At 52.3% G+C, this 24,909-nt stretch overlaps 5 protein-coding genes and 3 non-coding genes across 8 annotated transcripts; 3 read left to right on the top strand and 5 right to left on the bottom strand.

The window, feature by feature from the left end:
- Window positions 1–7,063: 7,063 nt before the first annotated feature.
- Window positions 7,064–7,154, bottom strand: QC763_0088930. The gene has a single exon. It is a non-coding gene; the product is annotated as a tRNA-Lys (tRNA).
- Window positions 7,155–7,606: 452 nt separating this feature from the next.
- QC763_0088920 lies at window positions 7,607–7,677 on the bottom strand. Its single transcript has one exon. It is a non-coding gene; the product is annotated as a tRNA-Gly (tRNA).
- Window positions 7,678–9,198: 1,521 nt separating this feature from the next.
- QC763_0088910 lies at window positions 9,199–9,285 on the bottom strand. Its single transcript has one exon. It is a non-coding gene; the product is annotated as a tRNA-Lys (tRNA).
- Window positions 9,286–9,519: 234 nt separating this feature from the next.
- Window positions 9,520–10,749, top strand: ARC15 (arp2/3 complex subunit). Its single transcript, XM_062914243.1, has 2 exons — window positions 9,520–10,325; window positions 10,385–10,749. Exons 1-2 carry the CDS (start codon window positions 9,943–9,945, stop codon window positions 10,632–10,634), a joined length of 633 nt encoding a protein of 210 aa, XP_062762469.1. The 5' UTR covers window positions 9,520–9,942; the 3' UTR covers window positions 10,635–10,749.
- Window positions 10,750–10,764: 15 nt separating this feature from the next.
- QC763_0088890 (uncharacterized protein) lies at window positions 10,765–13,796 on the bottom strand (the record flags this gene model as incomplete). The annotated part of the gene is made up of 4 exons (XM_062906230.1): window positions 13,116–13,796; window positions 12,324–13,056; window positions 11,681–11,898; window positions 10,765–11,601 (listed from the first exon to the last, which is right to left on the bottom strand). The coding sequence occupies exons 1-4, from the start codon at window positions 13,134–13,136 to the stop codon at window positions 10,765–10,767; spliced, it is 1,809 nt and encodes a 602-aa protein (XP_062762468.1). The 5' UTR covers window positions 13,137–13,796.
- A 166-nt stretch (window positions 13,797–13,962) lies between these two features.
- On the top strand, window positions 13,963–17,660 carry QC763_603980 (uncharacterized protein; the record flags this gene model as incomplete). The annotated part of the gene is made up of 4 exons (XM_062914242.1): window positions 13,963–14,686; window positions 14,748–15,081; window positions 15,155–17,420; window positions 17,493–17,660. The coding sequence occupies exons 1-4, from the start codon at window positions 14,521–14,523 to the stop codon at window positions 17,658–17,660; spliced, it is 2,934 nt and encodes a 977-aa protein (XP_062762467.1). The 5' UTR covers window positions 13,963–14,520.
- A 701-nt stretch (window positions 17,661–18,361) lies between these two features.
- Window positions 18,362–20,618, top strand: ATG18 (autophagy protein; the record flags this gene model as incomplete). The annotated part of the gene is made up of 2 exons (XM_062914241.1): window positions 18,362–19,662; window positions 19,715–20,618. The coding sequence occupies 2 exons, from the start codon at window positions 18,362–18,364 to the stop codon at window positions 19,758–19,760; spliced, it is 1,347 nt and encodes a 448-aa protein (XP_062762466.1). The 3' UTR covers window positions 19,761–20,618.
- Window positions 20,619–20,759: 141 nt separating this feature from the next.
- PPS1 (tyrosine/serine/threonine protein phosphatase pps1) lies at window positions 20,760–24,263 on the bottom strand. Its single transcript, XM_062914240.1, has 2 exons — window positions 21,922–24,263; window positions 20,760–21,858 (listed from the first exon to the last, which is right to left on the bottom strand). The coding sequence occupies exons 1-2, from the start codon at window positions 23,729–23,731 to the stop codon at window positions 21,566–21,568; spliced, it is 2,103 nt and encodes a 700-aa protein (XP_062762465.1). The 5' UTR covers window positions 23,732–24,263; the 3' UTR covers window positions 20,760–21,565.
- Between the last annotated feature and the right edge of the window lie 646 nt (window positions 24,264–24,909).

Genomic DNA, 24,909 nt, shown 5'->3' with positions numbered 1-24,909 from the left:
CACGCACTTCACGCACGAAGGCTGATGACTCAGCTCAGGGCTTAGAGCTCAAGGCAGCCATGCCATCTGGTCGTCAGCCACGGCCGTTGAGTGTTTCTAAGCACAAGCATTTTTCGGTGCGGTCCGCTGTAGTTTTACGGCGCTGGGTGCTGTATCTGTCAGGTATTGTTGGTATGTACAGATGGGGGCGGGGCTAGGTGGAGGGGCTATGGGAATGTAACACCGGAACAGCCTCCGTTTCCTTCCTCACGGTGTGCTACCCGGCCACGGGGTTGTCTTCCATCGTAGTCAAAACGACTCGCCATGCGGAAATACTTTTCACTGATGTCCCTCTCGCCTCGAATTTTGAATTTTGCGTCAGACACCACCAACGGCTGGCGATGGGCGCGCAAGAGGGTTTCAACACATGAAGTACGCCAACTGCCGGTGATTGAGCGGTGAGCTAAAGAAGAAAGACAGCCGGCATGCGCTCACGATGCTGGCCCTATGCCCCAAGGTGAGGAGTCGGAAGAAACACCGAGGACAGATCAAGCGTCCAAAACGATGCGGTGATGCCCAATCCACCGCCCCATCGCATGCAAGACCACAAAAGAAGGAACTGGGTCGCATATCCGGTGCTCTCTCGACAGCGCGCGCGCCGTTACAGCATGTCGGATGCTTCACTGCGTAGAATGGAGACTTGGTAAATATTTGCAAAATTGATGTATCTGATTTTTGTCTTAGACCATCAAAGTACCACCCACATCCTCTACGCACGCAGTTGCGGAGGTTACCTACTCTACTTACTTGCACAACAGCATCGCCCGGGAGGCGGGTGGCCTTTTCCCCCGTGCTCAGCGCGTGTTATTGTCCCCTATTTTTCTCTCCGCCGGAACACGGGAACTTGAGGCGTCCAAACAAGCAGCAAGGACGAGGGCAGCTGAATATCTTGTCCAACCTGTTCTCGGGCAGATATCAGCGGGCACGTAGCTTTCGTCTGCTGTGCAACGACGGACGGCGAGGAGCACAACCAAATTAGTCGGAACCATCGAGTATCACGACCTCGACCCACGAAACGCCCGTCCGCCTGTCCGTGTGCGGGATGGATAGACTCAACTGATATATATATTGGATTCACTCCGAGTCCTCGACACGGCTGGCCGAGACAGCAGATCAGGTGAGCACAAAAGCAATGAAGCGAGGCGTCATCATCATGGAGTCTAAGATGGGTGGGACAGAGTTGGACAAAGTTGGACACCACTAACAAAGTCTCGGGCCAGGTCTGTCGGCAGCATAGTGGCTTACTCGGGGACGCACAAACTATGCTCCGATGCATGCAGGACGGTTTGGCATCCCATATATTTCAGCGCAGTAGTTGTGCCCAGAATTCCAGGTTGCAGCGTGGGAGAAAACGGGCCATCCAACGGTGCCTGCTGGGAAAGGGAAAGCCGAGGATCGACCCAACTGATCGATCTGTCTTGGCCCAGCAGTGCCGGCCGCTTCCACCAGCCATCTCCTGCAGCAGAAACCTTCTGGAAGCCTTCCACCGCTGCCAATCTCACCTCCCGTTCTGGGAGCCCCAGCGCCAGCCGGCCCACGTTTCTGCCACGAGAGCGCCGAGGGCCGAGGTGGGGGCCTCCTCCGCAGGTTATGAAACAGAGGCCAGCTTCGTTGTTCACTTTTCACCACGACGAGGTGGTCTCGGCTCGCTGTCATCCAGCGTAATGGATATGAGATGTTGCAATCAAACACGAACGGGCACACACCGAGGTGAACCCTGCGGAGATACATCCTGTCCCTCACACTCGATGCAAGGGCAAGGGAGCACATTGTGTCGCCAGCCGTCGTATTTTCTGCAATTATTCACCACCCATCACTATTTCTGGGGACACGGTGCAGTCTGCTGGAAATAGTTGCTGCCGTGCGAGGCTCGAATTATGTACCGACCTCGCCTCCCCGCGTTCTTGAACCCGCAACTCGATTCACAGCCTGATGCCATGTCACGGTGTCCCGGGTGGGTATGAACGATACAAGACGATTTTTTTTTTCACTCACTCTACAATCGACATGGGAAGTTGTAAGACCATCAGCCTTGGGGATTTCTACCTACGCTACTGCCATTTTCGCCGAATGATAGGTAACTGTCACCTATCTTACTGCAGGATGACGCGGCAGTTTGGCTGCCCGATGCCATGTCGACCGTTTTGCCCCATTCCAATCAGCAATGCGAACCAGGTGTTTGGGCAGCCTTGTCATCATGCACCCCCCCTCAACAAAGGGGTACGCCTTCGTCGATACCGAACTTATCAGAGGCGACCCAGACGAAGGAAACATACCATGGCAAGGCGCAGGGCAAGCTCACACGTGTTGTGGACCCCATCGGCAGGCACTCCTGTGGCCAGGTCTTGTCGGAGAAGAAAGTGGTGAGCTGAGGCAGGTGGAGGGTTCTTGGCAAGGCACCCATGATGCGGTTTGAGGTTTTGGCCCCCGCTCGCCCCCTTTCTGGTGAGACGATGGGATCAAAGTATTGGGTACTTTTCTCCCGCCTGAGTCTCGGGTGCCTCCGTTGCTGATACGGTACCTTGCAGGAAGCTGTTGCCACGCGTGAGCGGCCGACAGGACGGAGTTTATCCAGGGGTCTGGTTCTGTTCCTGCATTAGCTCACCAACAGACCCCAGAACACCACGCAGGGCAGAGAGGGAGCTGCAGCAACTCCTCCAACTCCCACTCGGTCGGTCCCGTCTTTAGCTTGCTGCTGTTGCTGCATATGACAAGTCCTTTTTTTTCCTTTTTCTTTTTTTTTTCTTTTTTTGGAATATTGTCCTTCTTCAGCAGCGACATACATATGTACAACTCATCAGTCGGGGCTGGCTCTGGCTATGTTGGACACCTGGTGCGGCGCATCGGGACAAGCGGCCACACAGAAGGCTCAGATCGACCATGCACCGTCATGCAGGCGCGTGATGGGAAGATTGGCGGTTGAGGGAAGATTTCCATTCACGCACAGGCGTCCACTCACGGTGCTGGGCATTGCATTTGTGCCTCATCATGTGACGGCCGAACGTGTGTTCCGCCAGCCAAGGATCGTCAAGTTGACAGCTCAATGTTTCTCGTCTGCATCGAGCAGCCCAGGGTTGCTGCCTGCACCCATTTGCGGCCGGAACGTGTCAAGTGAAGCTCTGCCTCTACGGTTTTGAGACAGTGTTGATCCCACATTTCAGATGGCGCATATGAGCCCAATCTCGCTGCGATTTCAAGATTGGCGAAGAACAGCACTGGACGAGAGCTGGTCCGTTTTTGTGGCCATCTGTCAGCACCCCTGGATTGACCTCCGTTACGAGGCAGCAATGGCCCCATCAGCACAAAACGGAGCAGGTGGCCTGTCGAGCTGTCTGTTGCCCAGCACTCAGATCCAAATTTCCAGAAGACCCAACGGAACATCAACCGCGATGAGGCTAAGCCCATTTCTGCAAAGCCTGCCACAGGGCCCGGGTCACCCGGGTCGCCAAACTCCACTGCGCATATCGTTTTTCTGCACGTCGCAATGACACAGAAGGAAGAGCGAGCAGACGATACGGTGCGGGGCTATCCGTATTCTCGGGCGATGCTGTCATCTGCGTCTGCATGCCCTGGTGATATCAGTGCACACTCTGGCCGCGAACCTGGCCGCTGCCCGGTGTTGGGCGTGTTGGTGTGGTGTACCCCGTATGCGATGCAGGAACGGGGAAGCAATCCGGACGGGCGGGTCCTCATGGCGCATGCGCGGGCCGGACCAGGTCTCAAAGAAATGACACGGACGCTCAAATTTCTGCAAGCACTTGGAAAAAGCGCACGCGCCCCTATCATCACCAGTGAACTCTTCTGGAAGCATTTTAGGAACCTTGCAGACATGGGTCCTGGGATCATCCGGATCACCACCATCAACAAAGCCATTTCATTCAATCAACCATCGCCAATGATCGCGCACAGGCTTACAGGGCAACCATCTAACAATTCCAACAAAATGGTTAGCAGCAAGAGTCACTTCCCCCTGGTCGGCTCTTGTGTTGCATCGAGCGGCGGTCATCATCATGACTCTGACTTCCAACCGTCCAAACGGGGATATCATTTGTTTGGGACCGGCCGGGGAAGCTTTCCGCTTGTGCCATTCTTGGTAATTTCGGTTTTTTTTGTTTTTTTGGGGGGGTTTTTCCCCCCCCCCCTTCTCTGGTTCTGTTCCCTTTTCGTTATCTTGCTCCGTTTGCTGTCATCGTCACTCCTGGGACGAACAGCCGGCTGGGCATGTGCTCGGCATGGAAGCTAACCACGTTTTGGGAGGCGCGTTTCAAGTTGCTCTGTGAACGCGATCTGCACTGTGAAATCGCGTCCCGCCCGTTGATACCACCATCTCTCAAAGGCCCAAATGCTCGGTATTTCCTGAGGCTTGGTGTGGGAGGGAGAGTCATCGTTCTGAAGCACGAGGTAAGGGAAAGAAGCAATGGTTGCCTCTGGATCATTACCCTGGGGGTCACGATGCGAGATGCAAGGCGGATGCGATGCGATGTGGGTGATGCGTATCCAAATGCAACCACTCGAAAGAAATCTGGGGGATATGCGACGGGGAAAGACGGCTCGTGAAATTTGGGCTTGAATATTTGTCCTGTTCATCACCGGCCGGCCCTGACATGTTGGCGAGCTGGTAGCGAGAGCGATATTTTTACGACACACACCCATCATCGCCCGTAACCACCACTGCCGCTCCTGCATTATTTCTTCACTCTATGGCCTCATCATCCTGTCCAAGGCACAGGTAGATTTACCGTCATAGCGGTCACCTTCCTCATGCCCCTTTGCCTTTGAAACCTCTTTTTCTCCCGCTCCTCCCACATTCATGGAACATGATATTTCGCTAATCTAGGCGGATGGACTGTCAAGCAGGTGACTTTTTTTGACTTGCCTGCCCTGGGAACACGTCTCCGATGCCACACGCGTGGGAAGACGCTAACCAATAGAGCCCCATGCTGCCGATATTTCTTTCTCACCGAACCCCAGATCCCAAGAGAGAAAGATAGGGGGACGCCGGTGGTATGATACCTACCCAATCCCAAAGCTCAGGCCGTCTTTGCCCCTTGATTTCTTCAACAACAGCCTGCTTGATTCGGGATGTGAACTCGTTCTGTACACTCTTTCTCCGTATTAACCCCAGAACAGCCAAAAAAAAAAAAAGTAAAACTTCAACTCGGCGCTCACGGGTTTGTCTACCGAACAGGCAGTTGTTAAAAATGTTCCAGCGTGCTTTCTCCAAGGGAATTCCACACCTTCGTCTCACCACCAGCAGCCCACTGCGTGTCCACCACGGTCTTCCCGTGCAAAACTCCACAGAGACCTAAAAAAGATCCCTGCCTGTCGGGACTTTGTTGTTTGACCGTTTTATTTTTTTTTTTGGGTGGGGGGGCTGCGCGGTTGATGGCGGGTGTCATTCATCCCAAAGAGGTGTCAACCCCGGAGCTATAATACATTGCCTGATAACACCCAGACGGGTCGACCACGCCCGGGGCTAGAAGGTGAGAACCAACAGGAAGGAATGAAAATTTTTCCAAACAACAGCCCTGTTTGCCTGAGCAACCAGCCAGTCGGTTGACAAGGCTGGTTCGTGGTGGTGTACGGTCAGACCTCTCCTCTCACCTTCGGTGAGCAGGAGGTTATGCTCAACGATAACTTTTTTTCTTGGATGAGTTATTACTCAGAGGATTGGTTCCCTCCGACTTTTGTGTTCACCTTGCTCCTTTCACTTTGTACCGGTTGTCATGGGTACCGTTCTCGGCTGCTCGTGCCGAAGGAGTTGAAACGGGATGGGCTGGTGAGGGTGTGAAAAACGAGTTTATCACTCAGGGAGGAAGTAACTTGCTGAGTTAGAAGCGAAAGCGACCGTGACATTTGACTGGTAGGTTTGACACCTGTTAGTTTGTCACGGGACTTGGAAGGCTCACGATGTCGCTGCGAAGTGCCGGTGGGTAATATGGAGACACTGGTGATGGCATCGCGAGACTAGAGGGTCTACACCATGAGTGATAAGGAGGAATGAACAGAGGGTGATGTGTTTCGTTTGTGACGAGATCGTGACGGCTTAGTGAGCAACGGTGTATTCTCGTCATTAGGCAAAGAGTTGAGTGGGAGGTCAGTCGTTTATGATGCCCGGGTAGCGGGAGAGTGTCGGCTAGCCGTTGAAATGACTTCTACTGCACCTAAGGTATTAAGATGCCTCATCCACAAATAGACCATTGGGCAAGACAGCCATGCTCTTCAGATGCCCTAATACCCAGAGCTTAACTCGTGGTTCAACGTATAGAAATCCAAATTCGACATATAACTGGAACTGCCTCATAGGTCATGATAGGTTTTGCAAGCCATATAAATCTAAGCAGTACATGCATATACTTCCCCGAGTAAAAGATAAATAGTCAAGCTCGAGAACAAAGACCCAAAGGAGGTGAGAAGACTTCGAAGCCTGGAGCTTGATGGAAGGAAGAGAGGTATGGCTTTGAGGATATATTGGTAGTTGTGTCTTTCACGCATTCTGCCTATAGTACAATAGCTTGTACAGTTACAAACAGAGTTCCAAACTGCAGTCCCTTGGCCAGTCATTAAGACAACTACAAGATAGAATCATCCTCTCTGGTGTTATAATCATTTTAATAGAGCCAGATCCAGGCCATAGTGGGCAGAGCCTGGGACTGACAAAGCTCACGTTTTGAGAATAAACTCATCTTTAACTTGGGCAAAATTTTGAGTGGCAAGCTGTTAGGTTGACCTAGATCATCTTGGCTCAAACTGCCTACATGGGGGAATATCCTCAGGCTCGCACATGTTCACGCACATGGTCACAACATATCCCAAAAGCTCATAGGTCAAGTTCAACTCCAAGCTCAAGCTTCCCCCAGGACCAACCTTTCGAACACAGGCTTCCTCGCAAACCCAAGGGTTGCCAGCTTGTTTCCAATCTCAAGCCCGAGTCAGTGGTGCTGCTCGCCCCCAGGGAACACCTCTTATCAACCTCCACAAGACACAACGCCCTAAACTACACATAAATAATGGGTATAACCTTGCCCGGCTAGCTCAATCGGTAGAGCGTGAGACTCTTATGTACAGAGTACTCCGATATCTCAAGGTTGTGGGTTCGACCCCCACGTCGGGCTCAATTCCCGTCGATGCAATTCGATCTCTTTTTCTCATTAGGCCAGTCATGATGTCTTTTTGTTGTTTAGGTTTTGTGGGCTTGGTGGCCACCTGACTGGCGTTGTGTTCGGGTTTTCTCTATGACATATAGCTGGGTTGAGGTTATCGGTCTTATCTTTTGTTAAATGTGCATTTTTCAGCTAGATAAAGGTAGCTAGTGATTGGAACCTAAGAGGTGTAAGGTGAGTGGTTAAGGTGTCTAAGAAGAAGAATACACTGGTATATAAGATTTATTATTGTAGCTGAACTTCAGGCATGTATGCATACAACCCTCTCGCTTGATGAGCTCTAGGTTGGGGAATGATATCCATACCTTTTCTCATGATGTCTGACTCGAAACACCATCGCGGGTGGGTACAAGCTGCAAATTGAGGTACAAGGTCCACTCCTCAACATGTAATAATCCTAAAAAGCATCAGTGGTTTAGTGGTAAAATCCATCGTTGCCATCGATGGGCCCCGTGTTCGATTCACGGCTGATGCATAAGAAAAGACTTTTCTTTTGACCAGATTTTCAGTCTATCTGACTGGTGATACATTTTTTGCCCAGTTCTTTTCTCGTTTTGATGTTTCCATGGCAATCTACGAGATGCTATAGAACAGAATTCTTTCCTCGCAGCATGTCTGCCCGACTGATAATGAATACTTGTGGCAAGGAACGTTAAATAACATCCCGTGGGCGGATGTTCGCACGTGCTGTTCCCAAGCGGCCAGGAACATTGTCCTAGATGCTCTGGTTCCTTCCGCAGAATGTTGAGGACCTAGACAGCAGGGGCTGGTTGCTCAAGGACGGGAAAGTGCGACAGTGCTTTCGACGATCGAGAGGAAGGAACCTACCTACGCAGTACATGACTTGTGTGGGTACATGAACGCTGGCTCTTTCCAAACCCGGCATCTCACTATTGCATATGGCGGGGAGAAGGTCAACACGCACCCTCTTCAACCTTTAGAACTGCGAGCTGTGGGCATCTCGCCTAGGCTTTGTGCCCATATATCTCCAAGAAACATGACCACCACCTGTTCCGCGAAGCGTCAACCGCCCCCAAGTTCCTCTTTACTTCTAAAACGGAAACGGACCAAGCTAGAGCCTGAGCCTCCGAGGTTGGGAAAGGAATCCAACATTTGGCCGGCACATAATGGCAGGGCCTATTCATCTACCCCGAGGTCAGCGCTCTTGACGGTACGCTGATAGTCAGGCTTTGCTGATTGTATGGGGACGGGATCATAGGAAGCGGGAAAAGTCTGAAATATCTGACTCTGAGGGAGACCCTCTCGATTTGTCCGGAGAAGATGGCTCTCAAAACACAGCTAGGAAGCGTGATCCTCAAGAAATTCTCTCTGATATCCTCCCATCGATAGAGATCTCGCCCACGAGGTCAAGCCCTCTGGAAAAACATCACGCTTGGCAGCAAGGTACAAGTGGGATAGAGGATCTTATCGAGGACGACGTTGGTGAGGAGAGTTATTCTACCTGGGACGAGGATGCAATACATCCCGAAGACCGGGCGAACGACGACGATGAGAAACGCGAGGACTGCAGAAATGAAGACAAGGAGGATTGCAGGAGCCGACTCAGTACACCAGATGTGGTTTCTTGAGAACCTGGGAAATATGGCCCACTCGTTCTTGTCGTTGTAAGTCTAATGTGGTTTTCAAGGCCTACAATATCTAAGTAGTTTGGCTAATCGAGGTATAGACGAGGGTCTGTAACGGTCAAGCTATGTTCGTAAAGAAAGAAAGAATACCCCCTATGTTGCTCACGAACCAGACAGGTAGTATTTCTAGTAGTAGTCATATCAAAAGATAAGGCGGTGAAGTCTTGCTTCATGGTGAGTGGAATACACTACTCTCCTAATTCAGGTTGATATTAGGCATATTGTCCATCCACTAACACCCTGCACTAATGGTGAGAGCGAGATGCCATCAACAGCAAGATGAAGAGCAACAAAAGTCAAAAAAAATACAAAAAATAACACGGTCTTAAGTGTCGTTTCGACGGGAATTGAGCCCGACGTGGGGGTCGAACCCACAACCTTGAGATATTGGAGTACTCCTTAAGAGTCTCACGCTCTACCGATTGAGCTAGCCGGGCAGTGGCTAACGATCAACCATGCTTCGTTATTAGATTCAGTGGTGGGAGAAGGGTTAATGTGAGGGAAGAGATTTTTCTTGTTGTGTGTGGGTGGGTGCGGGTTTCCGGGAGGTGTGTGTGGGCACTTGCTGGGCAATACCTTGAATAGTTGAACCAGGGATCCGGAGCCAAGGGAGCATTTTTCAGGGTTGGCGCTGTTTGTGTATGAAAGCACAAAAACCAGTAAGGTTTGAGGGAAAAGGATGCCGTGAGCTTCAAATGTTTCTTGTCTTAGAGCTTGGTATGCTCAAAAGTGATTTGAAGAAGCGAAGTAAAGATTGTAAACTATTGATTAACATAAAGTCTGTTTAAACCTCGAGTCCTCCCCGCAGAGCACTGGCCTCCATCCAGAAACCGGCAGTGGAGCCCTGAGGTGGGGCCGTAAGCTCACCGTCGGACCAGTGCGGTGCAGGGCGCAGCTTGCCTGAACCTGTCTCCCTGCCTCGTCAACGCAAGCTGCATGCGCAACGTCAAGCTGTCCAGCAATCCAGTTCCACACGGAGCTATCAACCAACACTATTTCTCAACATCACCACTTCCAACCGACAGTGCCACGATCTCAATTTCACCATATGCAAAACCGCACAAATCGTATAACCACAGAGAAATAGCCTTACAATGTCTATTATCCAACAACACACGGAGTCCTCGCTCACAGATGCCTGGCGCACCATCAATATCGATGCCCTCGACCCCGACTCCTCCCAAAACTTCCCTCTCTCCACCCTCCACCCTCCCCAGCCCGAATTCTCCGACCAAGACGCCCGCAACCTCCAGTCTCAGATCCGCCAGCTCCTCCAAGCGGGCGATGCCGAGGGCGCGCTGCGGTCGGCTCTCGAGAATCCAATCTACAATGCTCCTGATCTGGCCAAGGAAACGCATCTGCAGACCGTCATCGAGGTGCTGCAAAGGATCAAGGTGAACGAGATGACGCCTCTTTTGCAAAAGATCTACAATGATGATAGGGGTAGCGAGAGCTTGGACGTGTTGATGAAGTACTTGTCAGTTATTGTTGGCGCAAAAAAAGGGGGCGAGGCACATGCTGACATGATGTGAATAGGTACAAGGGTATGGCGGCCACGTCGAGCGGTATCTCCAGCCAGCACACCGGCAACGGCCCGAGAACACCAACCAAGTTGATGACGCCCCAGGCAACGGGGTTCACTCAGATTGGCAACAGGTCCGGGATAACATCCGGAGACTCCACCGGCGCCGCCATGAGCGTCTTGCTTAGTTGGCATGAGAAGGTGGTGGATGTGGCCGGGTTGGGGTGCATTGGGAGAGTCATGACTGATTTCCGGAGGGTATAAGACATTTGCATTGTACATGCGAATTCCAGGAAACAGGCGGATAGAACAGTGTGAGGAATATTTTTACAAGGCGTTTTCATGAGCGACAGGCCAAAATGCAATGACATTGACGACGATGTTGAGTCGACATCTATTTTGTCCCCAACACATCCCTTAGATTGATCTCTCCACTGCCCCTCGGCAACGGCTTTGGTTGATCCCCTCCTTCTTTCCACCCAATCATATGTATCACCCTGAATGTCGCCGGTAGCCTCACAGTCCCGTCCTCGACCTTGCTTCCATGAAGTTCCCTATATATCCCCTCCGCTGCAAGCAGAACATCCTTTCCAATTGCACCCACCTCCCTCCCCAACACTGCATTGCCCTCTCCCATGGCCTGGAGGTCCTCCATCAACGCAAAAGTATCAGGGTATTCCACCACAATGTCCTCCACATCCACCGTCAACATCTTGAACCCTGCCTTCCCCAGCAACCCCCCAACATCCTTGACATCTGCCAACGGCGACACATGAACGCCAATCCCGCCCCTCCTTTCCTGCTCCGCCAGCTGCAACGAAGTCCTCAGCTCAAAAAGCGTATCACCCCCCAGCATGGCCCCAATAAACGGGGCATCCGGCTTGAGAATCCGGTTGATCTGCCCCAATACACCAGGGAGATCATTGATCCAGTGCATGGACAGGCTTGACAGCACCATGTCAAACGTGTTGTTCTCCCACGGCAAGGGGCCCTCCTCGTACGGCAAGACAACACGCTCCATGTTGATCTCCTTGTTGAACTCGAGTTCCGCGTCCCGGAAGAGAGCCTTTTGGCTCGAGTCGGCAGCGACGAGCTTGCCGATTTTGGTGGCCAGGGGTGGGATGTCCGCGTCGGGCTGGGAGGGGTCAGGGTTGGGGTTTGTGAGCGCGCGGGCGAGGGAGTTGGTGTAGGCTCCGAAATCGAGAGTCAAGGGAAAGGTTCGTTTTACGTCCTGGGGGTGGGTGGGTAGGTGGTTAATAGATAAATGGAACATGAAGTGAGATTTAAGGTGTCGTGAGGGTAGGGAATACCAAGAGCCGTTCGGCCACGCGCATGGCGACTTCATCTTTCAGATAGTCGGCCTGTCGGCTGGCTTCAGCGTTGGAGGCGGCGCGCTCGCGCTGGAGCCATTTTGTGCGGTTGTTGAAGACCTGGAAGGAGGTGGGGATGCCAGAGGTCTGGAAGGCGTAGGGTCTTTTTTGGTGTGGGATTTTTGGGACTAGGCGGGATGACAGTGGCCTGCGAAGGGCTGTTGGGGAAAAATGAGTCAGCCGCATTCTTTCTGGGTGAATGCGCAATGGCTATGGCGTCGCATCTTGAGGAAGCAAAAAAGTGAGGTTTACAATCCGAGGACTGACATTGGAGGCGCCAAAACGTCATGGACGGCGGTTAATTGTGGGAAGCTACCTTCTTTAGGCTTGGCGTGTGACGAACAATAACCGGCACCCATTCTCTATGTATGTAGTTCCTTCAGACTTTAGGTCCGATAGATATTCACAACTATGATCGTATAATATGTCCTCCATATAAGGCATCCAATGCTTTAAATAATTATACATGTGTCAAGATAAATCAAGAAATGAACCTCCAACTCCTCGCTCGCATGCCCGTTAATACCAACAATCATAATTTCAGTCAGGCACGGCCTGGACTAGCCTGTCTTTTCCCAGATACTAATCGACCAATCGCCGCCACACACTTCTTTCCTCCCCCTATTGTTGCCTGGGCACTTGACGCTGCAATCCCACTCGTTTGCTTTGGCACTAGGAGTGCGCTCCTCTATTCTGTTGCCACAGTAGCAATCGATGCCAATCTCAGTACCGAAGTATTTGAAGCCCGCGCAGATGCGAGAGCACATAAGGTTCGTCATGGAGCTGTTCCCCTTTGCCGGCTGGTCAATCAGCAGGCGCTGGGTGTCGTCGTAATAGCAGCCAACATAGCGGTAGCCATCAACAACGACATTGGTCGAGTAAGATACCGGCGCACTGCTTGTTTGTGATGGCGGCGGTGTTTCGGTACCGGTGTTGGTATTGTCGTCGATGGGTGCAATCTGGTCGTTCCCGCCACTTGTGCTCCCTCCGGCTATCGCGGCAACATTACTGGCGAGTGCTGGGTACGATGTCTCGAGCGAGGAGATCTTGCTTCCCAGTAAACCTCCAACCAAAGCTAGCGCCGCAATGACAAGGAACAGTAGTCCCGTGGTGACGAAGAAGAGAATGCTCAGTCGAACACCACATATCCTCTTTTCCTTGGGCTCGACGGGGTCCTCAGCGCCGAGAATGGTGTGGGACTGCGGGTACTGATTTTGGTAGTATGGCTGCTGCTGTTCGTATGACTTGAAATATGCTTGGGTTTGGTGTTGGTGGACCTCAGGAGCATCCCCCCCTGGAAGAATAGCTACGGGATACTGCAAGGTGGTGTTAGGTAGGCACTGTCTAGTTGGTAATATATGGCAACGGTACTGACACTTCTAGGGTCCTGTTCCATGATGGCGAGTGACTGGTGAAGCCCCAACTTGTAATCTACGGAGAGAAAGGAAGGAGGATCGGTGGAGAAGGGAAGGAAAGGATAAAAAGCCTGAAGGAACTTGTGCTATCTTCTATCCCGACGCGGCCGGTGTGGACCTTTAGCAAGATGTTTTTTGGCATGATCAGTCAGGAAAAGAACCGAGCAGGCCAATCAGCATCGGATCCTGAGATGTGGTTGGGTAGGTAGCATTACTGCCGCAACTGTGCCTCTCTCCTGCATTGTCGGTTGGACCATGCCAGATTAGGGACTCGCGTCTTCTAACTAACAAAGCATAGTGTGCAGTAGTGGTTTTGATTAAGCGCCCTCAGCCGCGCCAGCGCGCATGATGAGGACCTGTCAGGTCAGCTTTATCATTTATGATGCCAATGCCGAACGGGCAGTAGGTAGGCTGTGGACTTGTAGTAGAGAGTGCAAAAGATACTATTGACTCGTAATATGATCCCTTGGTAGCGGTCGTTTTACTCTCTCTCTCTAGACACTGAGCCAGCCTCGAGGGTACCAGGTATCAAGTTTGTGCCCTTGCGGTCTCATTGGGCCTCGACCGAGCGGACCTATGCGCGGGGAAGATAAGTAATGTAGAAATGTAAGAATAAGGACCAGATGAAAAGAGTGTACAACGATGCCCAGTTCGTTGACAAATCTGTCCGTCTGGGACAGTTTCACCTCATCTGGGGAAGTGAATTGGTCTGTGCTGGTTTACTCACGTGCTGTATCACCTGACTGTACACTTGGCCATGACCAAGTCTTGAGCGCGCCGTCCACATCTCGCGTTCGAGCATGGACAGGGATCAGAGCAGCTGCGCCAATGCGACAATGCTCCATCTTTTTCCAGACCCTCCAATTCCACAGCAACCCCCCTGAGCCGACCCGACCGCATCCCGACGACTACCTCGAGGCGACGCATTGTGAGCCAGCCCTGTAGCCAGCATCGTCGACCGTCGGAATTTTAACGATATACACGATATCGTTGTCAACACCACACGTATCAGTTCTCGTACACCCAGCCTTGGGCATTTGGGGCTCTGAGATGCAGCCGGCCGATTCCCGTTAGCTTTCGATCGATTCGAAGCGCGCTCGAACTCGACCAGCCAGAAACCACACTGTTGCTGCTTCCCTGCTCCGCTGTCTTTGAAATCCAGCCTCCGAAACCTCGACTTTCTTTGTCGATTTCGCTTATACTTGAGCCCTTCGTCTAGACTAGTCGCGTGACGGGGATATTGAAAGCTGGGGGGATTACCAGGCCTTGACGGCATTACCACACTACACTGCATTTTGTTGCAGACATTACGCCCAGCTTAGCTTGCATCATACAAGAGCAGAACAGAGTTGAGGATATCACAAAATGGCGTCTTCAGGCCCCACGGGCTTTCTGGGCCGATCCAGCAGCAGCAATGCCAATATGCGAGGACTAGTGCAGTTCATTGCCGACTTGCGCAATGCGCGTGCTCGAGAATTGGAAGAGAAGAGAATCAACAAGGAACTGGCCAATATCAGGCAAAAGTTCAAAGGTTTGCGACCCCTCTTTCCGATCACATGTATTCTATAAGCCCACACTGACATGGCTGGCAGATGGTAATCTGAGCGGGTATCACAAAAAGAAATATGTTTGCAAGCTTCTGTACATCTACATTCTGGGCTGGAACGTCGATTTTGGACACCTCGAGGCAGTCAATCTCATCTCGGCAACAAAGTACTCGGAGAAGCAGATTGGGTATTTGGCAATGACCTTGTTCTTGCACGAGCAGCACGAGCTATTACACCTGGTGGTGAACAGTATTCGGAAAGATCTGATGGACCACAACGAACTGTTCAACTGCCTTGCACTGCACGCCATTGCAAACGTGGGTGGTCGGGAGATGGGCGAGGCCCTTAGCGGAGAGGTACACAGGTTACTGATCTCACCGTACGTATCAGGCAGGGGGTTGTACTCCTGCGCACATCTACGTCTCGTTATTATCTCGCTAACATGTACGTAGCACCTCGAAATCTTTTGTCAAAAAGAAGGCGGCGCTTACCCTGCTCCGCTTGTACCGAAAAAATCCTGGCATCGTCCAGCCTCAATGGGCAGAGAGGATAATACATCTTATGGATGACCCGGATTTTGGCGTGGCATTATCCGTTACCTCATTGGTCATGGCTTTGGCCCAGGACGACCTCGAGCAGTACAAGGGCGCATATGCCAAGGCCGCCGCCCGCCTGAAACGGATCCTTATCGACGGGGAGTACGCCTCAGACTATCTGTACTACAAGGTGCCTTGTCCCTGGCTCCAGATCAAGCTCTTGCGACTCCTGCAGTATTTCCCACCTTCCGAGGACAGTCACGTTCGGGAGATGATCCGGCAGTCCCTTCAAAGGATATTGGACCTCGCCTTGGAAACGAACAAAAATGTACAGCAAAACAATGCGCAAAATGCTGTTCTCTTCGAAGCCATCAACCTCATCATCCACCTCGATACTGAACACGCTCTCATGAAGCAGATATCTCAGAGACTGGGGCGATTTATCCAGTCGAGGGAGACAAATGTTCGGTATCTAGGTCTTGAGGCTATGACGCACTTGGCCGCTCGATCTGATACCACACTTGGTCCCATCAAGCAACACCAGGAGGTGATTTTGGGATCGCTCAAGGACAGAGACATCAGCGTTCGACGAAAGGGCCTTGATCTCCTGTATAGCATGTGCGATCACACAAATGCACGACCAATCGTGGGCGAGCTTCTTCACTACCTTCAAAACGCCGATTTTGCAATTCGAGAAGAGATGGTGCTGAAAATCGCCATTCTGACGGAAAAGTATGCCACCGATGTCCAGTGGTATGTAGACATCTCCCTGCGTCTCATCGCCATGGCAGGAGATCATGTCAGTGATGAGGTATGGCAGCGTGTCATCCAAATTATCACCAACAACGAGGAGCTGCAAGTATACGCTGCCCAAAACATTCTTCAATACTGCAAACAAGATCACTGTCACGAGACATTGGTCAAGATTGGGGCCTACATCCTCGGAGAGTTTGGTCATTTGATTGCTGAAGAGAAGGGCTGCAGTCCGATCGAGCAGTTTATTGCATTGCAGAGCAAGCTCCCCGCCTGCGCACCAGGGACTCGTGGCATGATTCTGTCGTGTTTTGTAAAATACGTGAATCTGTTCCCCGAGATCAAGCCACAGCTCGTCAACGTCTTCAACGTCTACAGCCACACGCTTGACCCTGAACTGCAGCAAAGAGCTTGCGAATATTTGACACTGGCAAGTATGCCGACCGACGATCTTCTCCGCACTGTTTGTGATGAGATGCCACCGTTCCCAGAACGCGAGTCGGCTTTGCTTTCCAGGCTACACCGGAAGCATGCGAACACAAGCGATAAGAGGACGTGGATCGTGGGAGGAAAGGACGCCAACTCGGACGCCGCTGAGCTCACGCTGGCCAAGAATGGAAGTCTTAGAAGGACGTTCACCAACGCCGGTACCAAGCCAAACGGGGGTGCGGCCGGCGATCTCTTAGGTCTTGACATGAACAATATTGGCCCGGCAGAGGCAAAGTCAATACCCAATCTCGCCAGTGCCGCTCATTTGTCACCCAACTGGGAGAAGGGCTTCAACCGGCTTCTTCTCAAGCCAGATGGCGTTCTTTACGAGGATGGCCAGCTCCAGGTTGGCGTGCGGTCCGAGTACCGCGGTCAGATGGCTTGCCTGATTTTGTACTTTACAAACAAGACTCCGGCTCTTGTTGGATCGTTCACCACGACGCTTGATTTGGACACGTCAGAAAAGACCAATCTGACATGGGACGTCAAGGGCCTTCCCGACACGACGATTGCACGGGGTGCTCAGGCCCAGCAGGTCATTATGTTTGAAGCCAAGAAGGTTTTCGAAAAGAGCCCAACAATCCGGATCAGCTACCTGGCCGGTGCGTTGCAGGCTCTTACCCTCAAGCTTCCTGTCACTCTCCACAAGTTCATGGATCCTGCCGAACTGACTGCTGAGGATTTCTTCAAGAGGTGGAAGCAAATCGGCGGGGCCCCTCGTGAGGCACAACAGGTGTTTGGGTTGACAACTGCTGCCAAGGACCAGCAAAGGGAACTTACCGACGACTTCATTCGAGATGTCATCAAGGGTTTCAGGTGGGGGGTGCTGAACAATGTCGACCCCAATACCAAGAATTTTGTGGGTGCCAGCGTTGTGCACACGAGCGAGGGTGGGAAGATTGGCTGCCTGCTCAGACTGGAGCCCAACTACGGAACACAGGTATGTTTTCTCTTGTCTCGGCCTGACACATTTACCAAGGGCTGGAACACGGTGCTAACAGATACACGACAGATGATTCGCCTTACGATCAGGGCTACTGATGACAGCGTACCGCCTGTGATCCTGAAGCTTATGGAGGGCAGGCTTGCGCAGGGCCTGTCAACGGTGCAGGAGAGACACGGGCCACCGCAAACCGTGAGCGACATCTCAGATTCATTTAGGAATATAATGGTTCGTTGAACGAGGAGAGGGGGGTTTGGGTGGTAATGGGGAGTATTGGGTTGGGTGATTCATGGGGCAGACCGGATCACGTATACTTCTCATGCATAGCAAGCAAGGCACATACCCATTTGCACGCCTGCCGTTTTGGTTTTGGTTTTTGTTGAGTGCAAGGAGGACATTTTGGGCTCTAGTTAATGTATATATCCGAGAAAGTTGGTAAATGCTGATGGCCATGATCGTATCTACTTGTGCGTTGGGGGCAGGAACCTTGATGGCTGGCTCGTTCTCTGCGGCTTCCCCAGGAACAGCTGATCACCTTCCCAAACCTGGGCGGGCAGACAGTGGCAGGTGCCCAAAAAAGCAAGCACAGGGGGCTGGATGGAAGGCAAGCATGACCCCTCTGCCCCGCAATGACGATCGGCTGGCCCGAGCTCCTTCATCTTATCGCAGCCATGGGAAAGCCAAAGGCAGCAGCTCCCCTGCCACTCCCACATCGGACCAGGCCAGACGTTTGTCCAACAAGCTTCGAACCACGCCTTTTTTTCACCTCTGCTCTCAACATGCTTTGAACACACTGGCCATATTAACTGAGTCTCTTAGCTACGTAGCCATACGAGCACACTATTGGCATTCGCTAGCACACAACAGCTCCAACCAACGTCCACCGCAACCCCTTTTCTCGAGACCCCAAGTCCCCCGTTGAACACCGCTCGCCCATCATGTCGGGCGGCGCCCTGAACTTCGTCACGTTCAACCAGGACCACAGCTGTCTGGCTGTCGGCACCTCCAAGGGCTTCCGCATCTACCATACAGACCCCTTTTCCAAGATCTTCAACAGCGATGACGGGAATGTCTCCATAATCGAGATGCTCTTCTCGACCTCGCTCGTTGCCCTGGTTCTTTCACCCCGCCATCTGGTGATCCAGAACACTAAGCGGGCCTCAGTCATTTGCGAACTCACCTTCCCCAACGCCATCCTTGCCGTGCGGCTAAATCGAAAACGGCTGGCCGTGGTGTTGGAAGAGGAGATCTATCTTTACGACATTTCTAACATGACACTTTTGCAAACAATAAACACCTCGCCGAATCCAAACGCTATTTGCGCCCTGTCTCCCTCGTCCGAGAGATGCTACATAGCCTATCCGCTTCCCAAACAGCGAGAGGACACAGGCGAGAGACGGCCATCGCATGCCCCCCCCCTGTCCAGTTATGTTCCGACTACCAGCGGTGAGGTACTCATATATGATACGGTGAAGCAGGTCTCTATCAATCTAATCGAGGCTCACCGGTCGCCGCTGTGCTGCATCGCTCTGAATAACGACGGCACTCTCCTTGCGACGGCGTCAGAAAAGAGCACCATTATCCGCGTGTTTGCGATTCCCAGTGGTCAGAGGCTGTATCAGTTCCGGAGGGGTACCACTCCTTCGACCATATACAGCATGTCTTTCAACCTCAGCTCAACCATCCTCTGTGTTTCGTCCGTCTCCAACACTGTCCACATCTACAAATTGACCAACAATTCTCAAGAAGGCGCCGAAGCAACATCACCTAGGCGTAACCGCTTTGCCCGGTCTGCCAGTATTAACAGTGCCGACTATGTTCCCAACAGCGACGACGACTCTCGGCGAAGCAGTGGGGCGGAAGAGTATGGCAGTACCGCGAGCCAGCCCAGTAGCGAAGGAAGCAAAGCTCTGCGGAACAGCGGCATGTTTGGCAATATGATCAGGCGGTCATCTCAAATTGTCGGGCGTGGCGTGGTCGGAGCAGTGGGGGCTTATCTACCAGCCGCCGTGTCTGAGATGTTCGAACCCGAGCGTGATTTCGCAAGCATCAAGATTCCTAAACCAACCAGCACGGTACTGCAAGGAGCACCGGCTGGCGGGGGCGGACCCATCCGCAGTGTTGTGGCCATGAGTAGCAGTTCGCCTCAGGTCATGGTAGTGACAAGCGATGGTATCTTCTATGTGTACAACATTGACATGGAAAAGGGAGGGGAGGGGTACTTGGTGAAGCAGTTCTCGTATGTTTTTCCTCTTCAATCACATCCCACTGACCTCTAACTTTCCAAATAGTGTCGTTGAGGCGGATGATAAGCTGGACGCCTCATATAACGCATAGGAAGTCACCGAGAACACCGAGGCCATTGCCGGCAAGCACGAGTCATTCGAAAAGGTGAGACGGAAGGCGAAGTTGAAGAAAGCTCTGGAAAGAGTGGTCCCAGAGAGTATGACGGGCGCTGCACACGGTTTAGCCGACATGGTTCCAGATGTTACGGTCAAGGGTGTAAAAAAGACGGTGGAAGGGGCAGTGAAGAAGGCCGCGGGCTTGCAGAGAAAAGGAGGGCCCAGCGATGATGTTATGGGATTTTTGTATCCCGATTACAATCCCCAACATGATTATGTGATAAACATCTCGGAGGACGAGGAACTCGTAGTTCCGGCGTTGAACAATTCTGGCAAGGATGTTACAGGTTATATGGTGAAGGATCACATTGCAAAGCTCATGCAGGCTTTGGAAACACCGTTGCCACCAGGTGATCCTTCACTTCCTGGGATGCCTCTTGGCTCGACGCATCCCCGCCCTGACGAAGACGAAGAGCCTCTTCAAGTTGAAGAGGATTTTTTTGGTGGTACTGGTGGTAGCAGTCGAGATGAAGGAGAGGGAAAGGAAAAGGCCGCGCAAGAGAGGTCTTACCAAGAGCACAGCGTACGGGGGGTAAAAGGAATAAAGATGACGATCGGTACCTTGCCGAAGACGAAGGTGAAGATAAAGCGTTTAGCCCAGATGGCAAGTTGATCGAGGCGCCGGTCAAGACAAAGAAGGGGGAACTGGGTGGTGAGCGTGATTTTATTTCAGGTTGTGACTGGTAATTTTGCTGAGTGGTTTGAGTAACTTGATGGGGAACATGTGCATAGCGTTTGGAGTTTATGGATATCGGAATAGCGTAATCAAATCTCTTTAATGCCTGCTTCCATAAACTCCCTGAACTTCTTTTGAATACCCATGCCCGTCTCGATGAAGCTGTTCAGCGACGGCCAACAGGAGGGATAGAGAGAGGCCTAAGAGGCATCATTCAACCGTGCAAGATTTGCCCTCTTGACCAGTGGAGGGTGTTGTCACAGGATGAAGGCAAGATATTAAAGTCTGAGCTGAATAAACATTGATAAGCAGAATAAATATGTCATCTGGAAACAACACGTCTGCCCGAGGCCAGATTTCATGTCGGGTACCCTATTCAATCCTACATGGTCCAAAGCAAATCATTTCCAATCCGCAAACTCGAACGCTCTGCTTACTTGCCTGTTGCCCAAATGAGATTGCAATATTCATAAGAAAAGGTTGCAGAACTAGAAAAAGAAAAAAAGAAAAAAAGAAAAGCCATCATCGTGTGCTGCTGTTGCCGTTGTCGTGTTGCATCCAGTCGTCATGAGATAACCCAAAAAGTAAAGATAGTTTGCACAAGAATGGCAAAAAATAAACGACGCTCCAGTCCACCCGTCCATGAACCAACGTTGTCTGTGAGCAAAGCCTCTGAGAAAAGCCTCAGTCCATACCGGAAACGCTCCGAAATCAACCAAGGCACCGAAAGAAAAATAGCACAATAGATCGTGTCCAGCCGAACCCAAAGACAGAACCCGAGACATAATCCAACAACGTACCCAGAAACACCCACACCCAAACTTAATCGACGCATTTGCACAACTCAGGAGGTTGTCCCCAGCCTCGACTTCCAAACCAAAAATAAATCCAGGGTATTGTCTCCTCCTTCGGTGATCACCTGTCCCCCCATTTTTTTTGGGTTTACTTTTCCCTCTCTCCAATTTTAACTTCAAATATCCAAACCGTTCCCATCATATGGGTTCACCACCACTCCCGCAAACCAGGCGGGAGAATTGTGCTCATGTGTTCCTTCTTGTGTTTTTTTACCGAGCATAAGGTCGATTCATCAAGGCAATCTCTCTCGCAAGCTCGGGCCACTCCAGCTCCCTCTTGAAGCCCTCCCCTTGGTTCTGCTCCTCCCACTTGAGCAGCTCGTAACCGAACCGCAGGTGAGGCTGGATGATGACGTTGAGCCTCCTCGCCCTGACGAAGCAGTACGCCCGGGGGAAGCTCATCCGGAGGGATCTCATAACCTCCGCGATGCAGATTGTTGCCGAGCGGGAGACGCCCACGCGGCAGTGGACGAGCGTGGCGGTGCCGTTTCGGCGTCCTCGTTCTGTGGCGGGGTTCGTTAGTTTGATTTTTGGCGATGGAAAAAAACAACCAAATGGGAACTTACCAATAAACTCTAGACACCGTTCAAACTCGTCTGTTAGGGGGTCTATTCCGTTGTCTTGCACCCCTTGAACCACACACGTGTTCTCCTCCCCCCATTGCTCGAGCTCACCGTCACGCCACATGGCCAGCTCACCAACTGAGAGGATCTGACCGATGCCGAGGGACTTGAGCAAGTCCGGGTTGTTGGCATGGCCGAGGTTTCCTAGGTACATGTAATCTAGGATCCTGGAGGGAAAGGAGCCGTCGAACCCAGCGAACCACTTTGGTTCGTTGCGAATGAGACTCGTGATATCACTCAAGGTACGGTTCTGGAGGGTAAATAGGGGGGATTCCTGCAACAGGCGGGGGGCGATGGCGGTGAGGAGGGCTACGTCAGAGGGGTAGGCGAAGAAGTTGCGCTGCTGGGTTGTGTGAAGGGCTAGCCAGGCTTCCGGGATGGGAAGGAAGGTGGCAAAGGAATAATACGCGAGCCCGAGCATGGTTGACTCGGTGTACCCGTCTGCGCAGTGAATCAGGATTCTCCTGGGCTTGTTGGGTGTGGATGGGGCAGAGGTGAGCATGTCGATATCACCATCGGAATCTTCATGATCGAACTTGGAACTGGCTGAGAAGGCAGAAGGGAGGGTGCCGTGGGCAAGATGCCAGATCCATTTGCACGTATCGAGGATGCCGTCTGCTTCGGCGTGCGACCAGGTGGGAGCTAGTATACTGCCCGAAGATGGAAACTCCAGGAAGGTCTGGGTGGCTTCCGAAAGGTGCTGGTCCGGTTCATTGATACCCTCGGCGATGGTTTGCAAGGCTCCGGGGTTGAGACGACCCAGATCGTTGCACTCGATCAAAACGTCATAACAGAGCTCCTCGTCAGACCCCTGATCTGGGGTTGGGCCCAGCCAGACGTTGTGTGATATCTCAGACGCACGGGTCATCTCATACATCTCCCTCCGTTCTTGATGGAAGAAGTCGAGAACTTGACCCGTGAGCTGGCCGGACGAGTTGACGGCCACAATCTCGGGATATAGTTCCTCAAACTCGCCAAACGGGCTGACACAGACAAATGTGTTGTAATGGGGAATAGGATTCCGATGGGCTTCTTGTTTCTCACGCCATCGTTGCTGTGCACCGGCTATATCGAATCCTAACTTGCGAACAGAGAGCTCATCATCGCCATAGACGATGATATCAGAGGTCATGGCTGCCTTGGCAGCTTGAATCTGAAAGTTGCGTACAGAGAAGCCCTCCCGGGGATCTGCCTCAAGAAACTCGGCCGTGGCATTTCCGAGCTGAAGAAACTCGTGAGGCGCGATAGCCCCCTTGAGACGGGAGACGTTGAGATCGCCATCGGCTTTGACGATGGTGATGCCACGCAGACAACCAGGCGTCTTCCTCAGAGAACGCTTGCGGGCGATGAAGAAAGCAAGCTGGATCTGATTGTTGGGATGAAGCCCGTGTAACCAAGGGAAGACCTGTGAGGGGTCGGGCAGCGGTTGACGAGCCAGATAATCCAGAGCCGCTGCCACTCCCGCAGCATCGATCTTGTAGAGGCATGAACGACCCGAGTCGAGCCGCACATAATCTGTGGGTGGGAATAAGAGGGACTGGTGGAGCGCGTCGGCTTCCTTACCGGGGGACGGTGGTGGGGTTGTGGGCTCCTGTTGCGGGACGGGACCGGGGGGACACACGGGGATGTGCTTGTTCGGCACGGGGGCCGGGCATTGTGAAGTATCGAGCGTGATGGTCGATGTCAAAGAGCCTATGCTGGATGAGTTGCGATGGGGTGCAATCGGCCGAGAAAGGGCAATTGTCGCCATCATAGCTCTGGCTCTTTTCTGTCCTTGAGGGACACGAGACCGTCTTGAAGCCGTCTTGAGCTTCTCAACAAACGAATCGGGGAATGTGGGTTGGCTGGCACAAACACCCACAGCAGCGATAGGCTAATCAGATGAGCGCAAGACGTCCTGTTGAAGTTGACGCCCCAATGCTCGCGGTGGAAGCAGATTCAAATGAAGGATGGAGATGGCAAAGACGAGGGGGGATGGAGGGGAAGAGCAGCAGCCTTATCGGTGATCCCTGTTTTAAAAGGGCAATGGAATTGTGTCGTCTGCCAATGAATCACAGTCTCGCTGCAGGTGCTGAGCGGCAGATAAGACACCCGTGGGACGGCAATGGCGTCAGTTGGCAACCCAGGAATGGCGACTGGCTGCGGGTAATGAGGTAGGTAGTAGATAGTAGGAACCAGGTCACTGGGGAAATGGGGGACAAAGAAAAGCTCTAGACCAGCTTTAAGATGATCGGCCGGCGAAGAAAAAGAAGGAGGAGGGGGGCGCGACACGGGCGTCGATGTGGTTGAGGGGTTACAGACAGAATGACGGGGCGGGATGGGATGGGGATGCTAGGACAGCGTTTGCTCTTCCGTGGGACAACTTTAACACTGGTTGCACAATGTACTCTATCCACCACTTGCTCGGCCTTTGCTAGGGGGCTCAATTGACGTCTGTTTGATCGAGATGATCTTGAAGATCGGCCTCCCCAGGTCTCCCCGCTGCTAAATACACTGACCAGATAAGAGCCTGTCAAGAAAGAACAGGCCTCGCCCAAAGCTATGAGCTCGGCCGGGGCTAACAAGCTGAGGTCCCTTCCTGTCGGAACGGCTCACTGCCCATGAAAATGCTCTTGGCGACAGGCGGGAATCCAACGGTGGAACGACATTATCTCAAAAGGTTGACTGTCTCGAAACACCCAGCAGCACCCAGCACGATGGGACGTCTGGATAGAGGGGACGAGATCCACAGCATCTGTCGATTTTGCGGAGAAGCAACCCCCAGTCCACGAGAGAGAGGCGGGGACATCTGCCAGAAGGCGGGGCAGATGTTAAGATAATCTAGAATTTGATTGGTTGCTGCATGACGGTATTCTGCCAGACAGACCCCACTCCCCGCCCTGGAGTGCAGCAAGGGTCTAGCCAATTGCTGCCACGACGGCCCCACCCACT

This window comes from Podospora pseudopauciseta, chromosome 6 (assembly GCF_035222475.1).
Source record: "Podospora pseudopauciseta strain CBS 411.78 chromosome 6, whole genome shotgun sequence".
Lineage (NCBI taxonomy): Eukaryota > Fungi > Ascomycota > Sordariomycetes > Sordariales > Podosporaceae > Podospora > Podospora pseudopauciseta.
The sequence above is the reverse complement of the archived record's forward strand: the minus strand, read 5'-3'. Positions and strand labels throughout refer to the sequence as shown.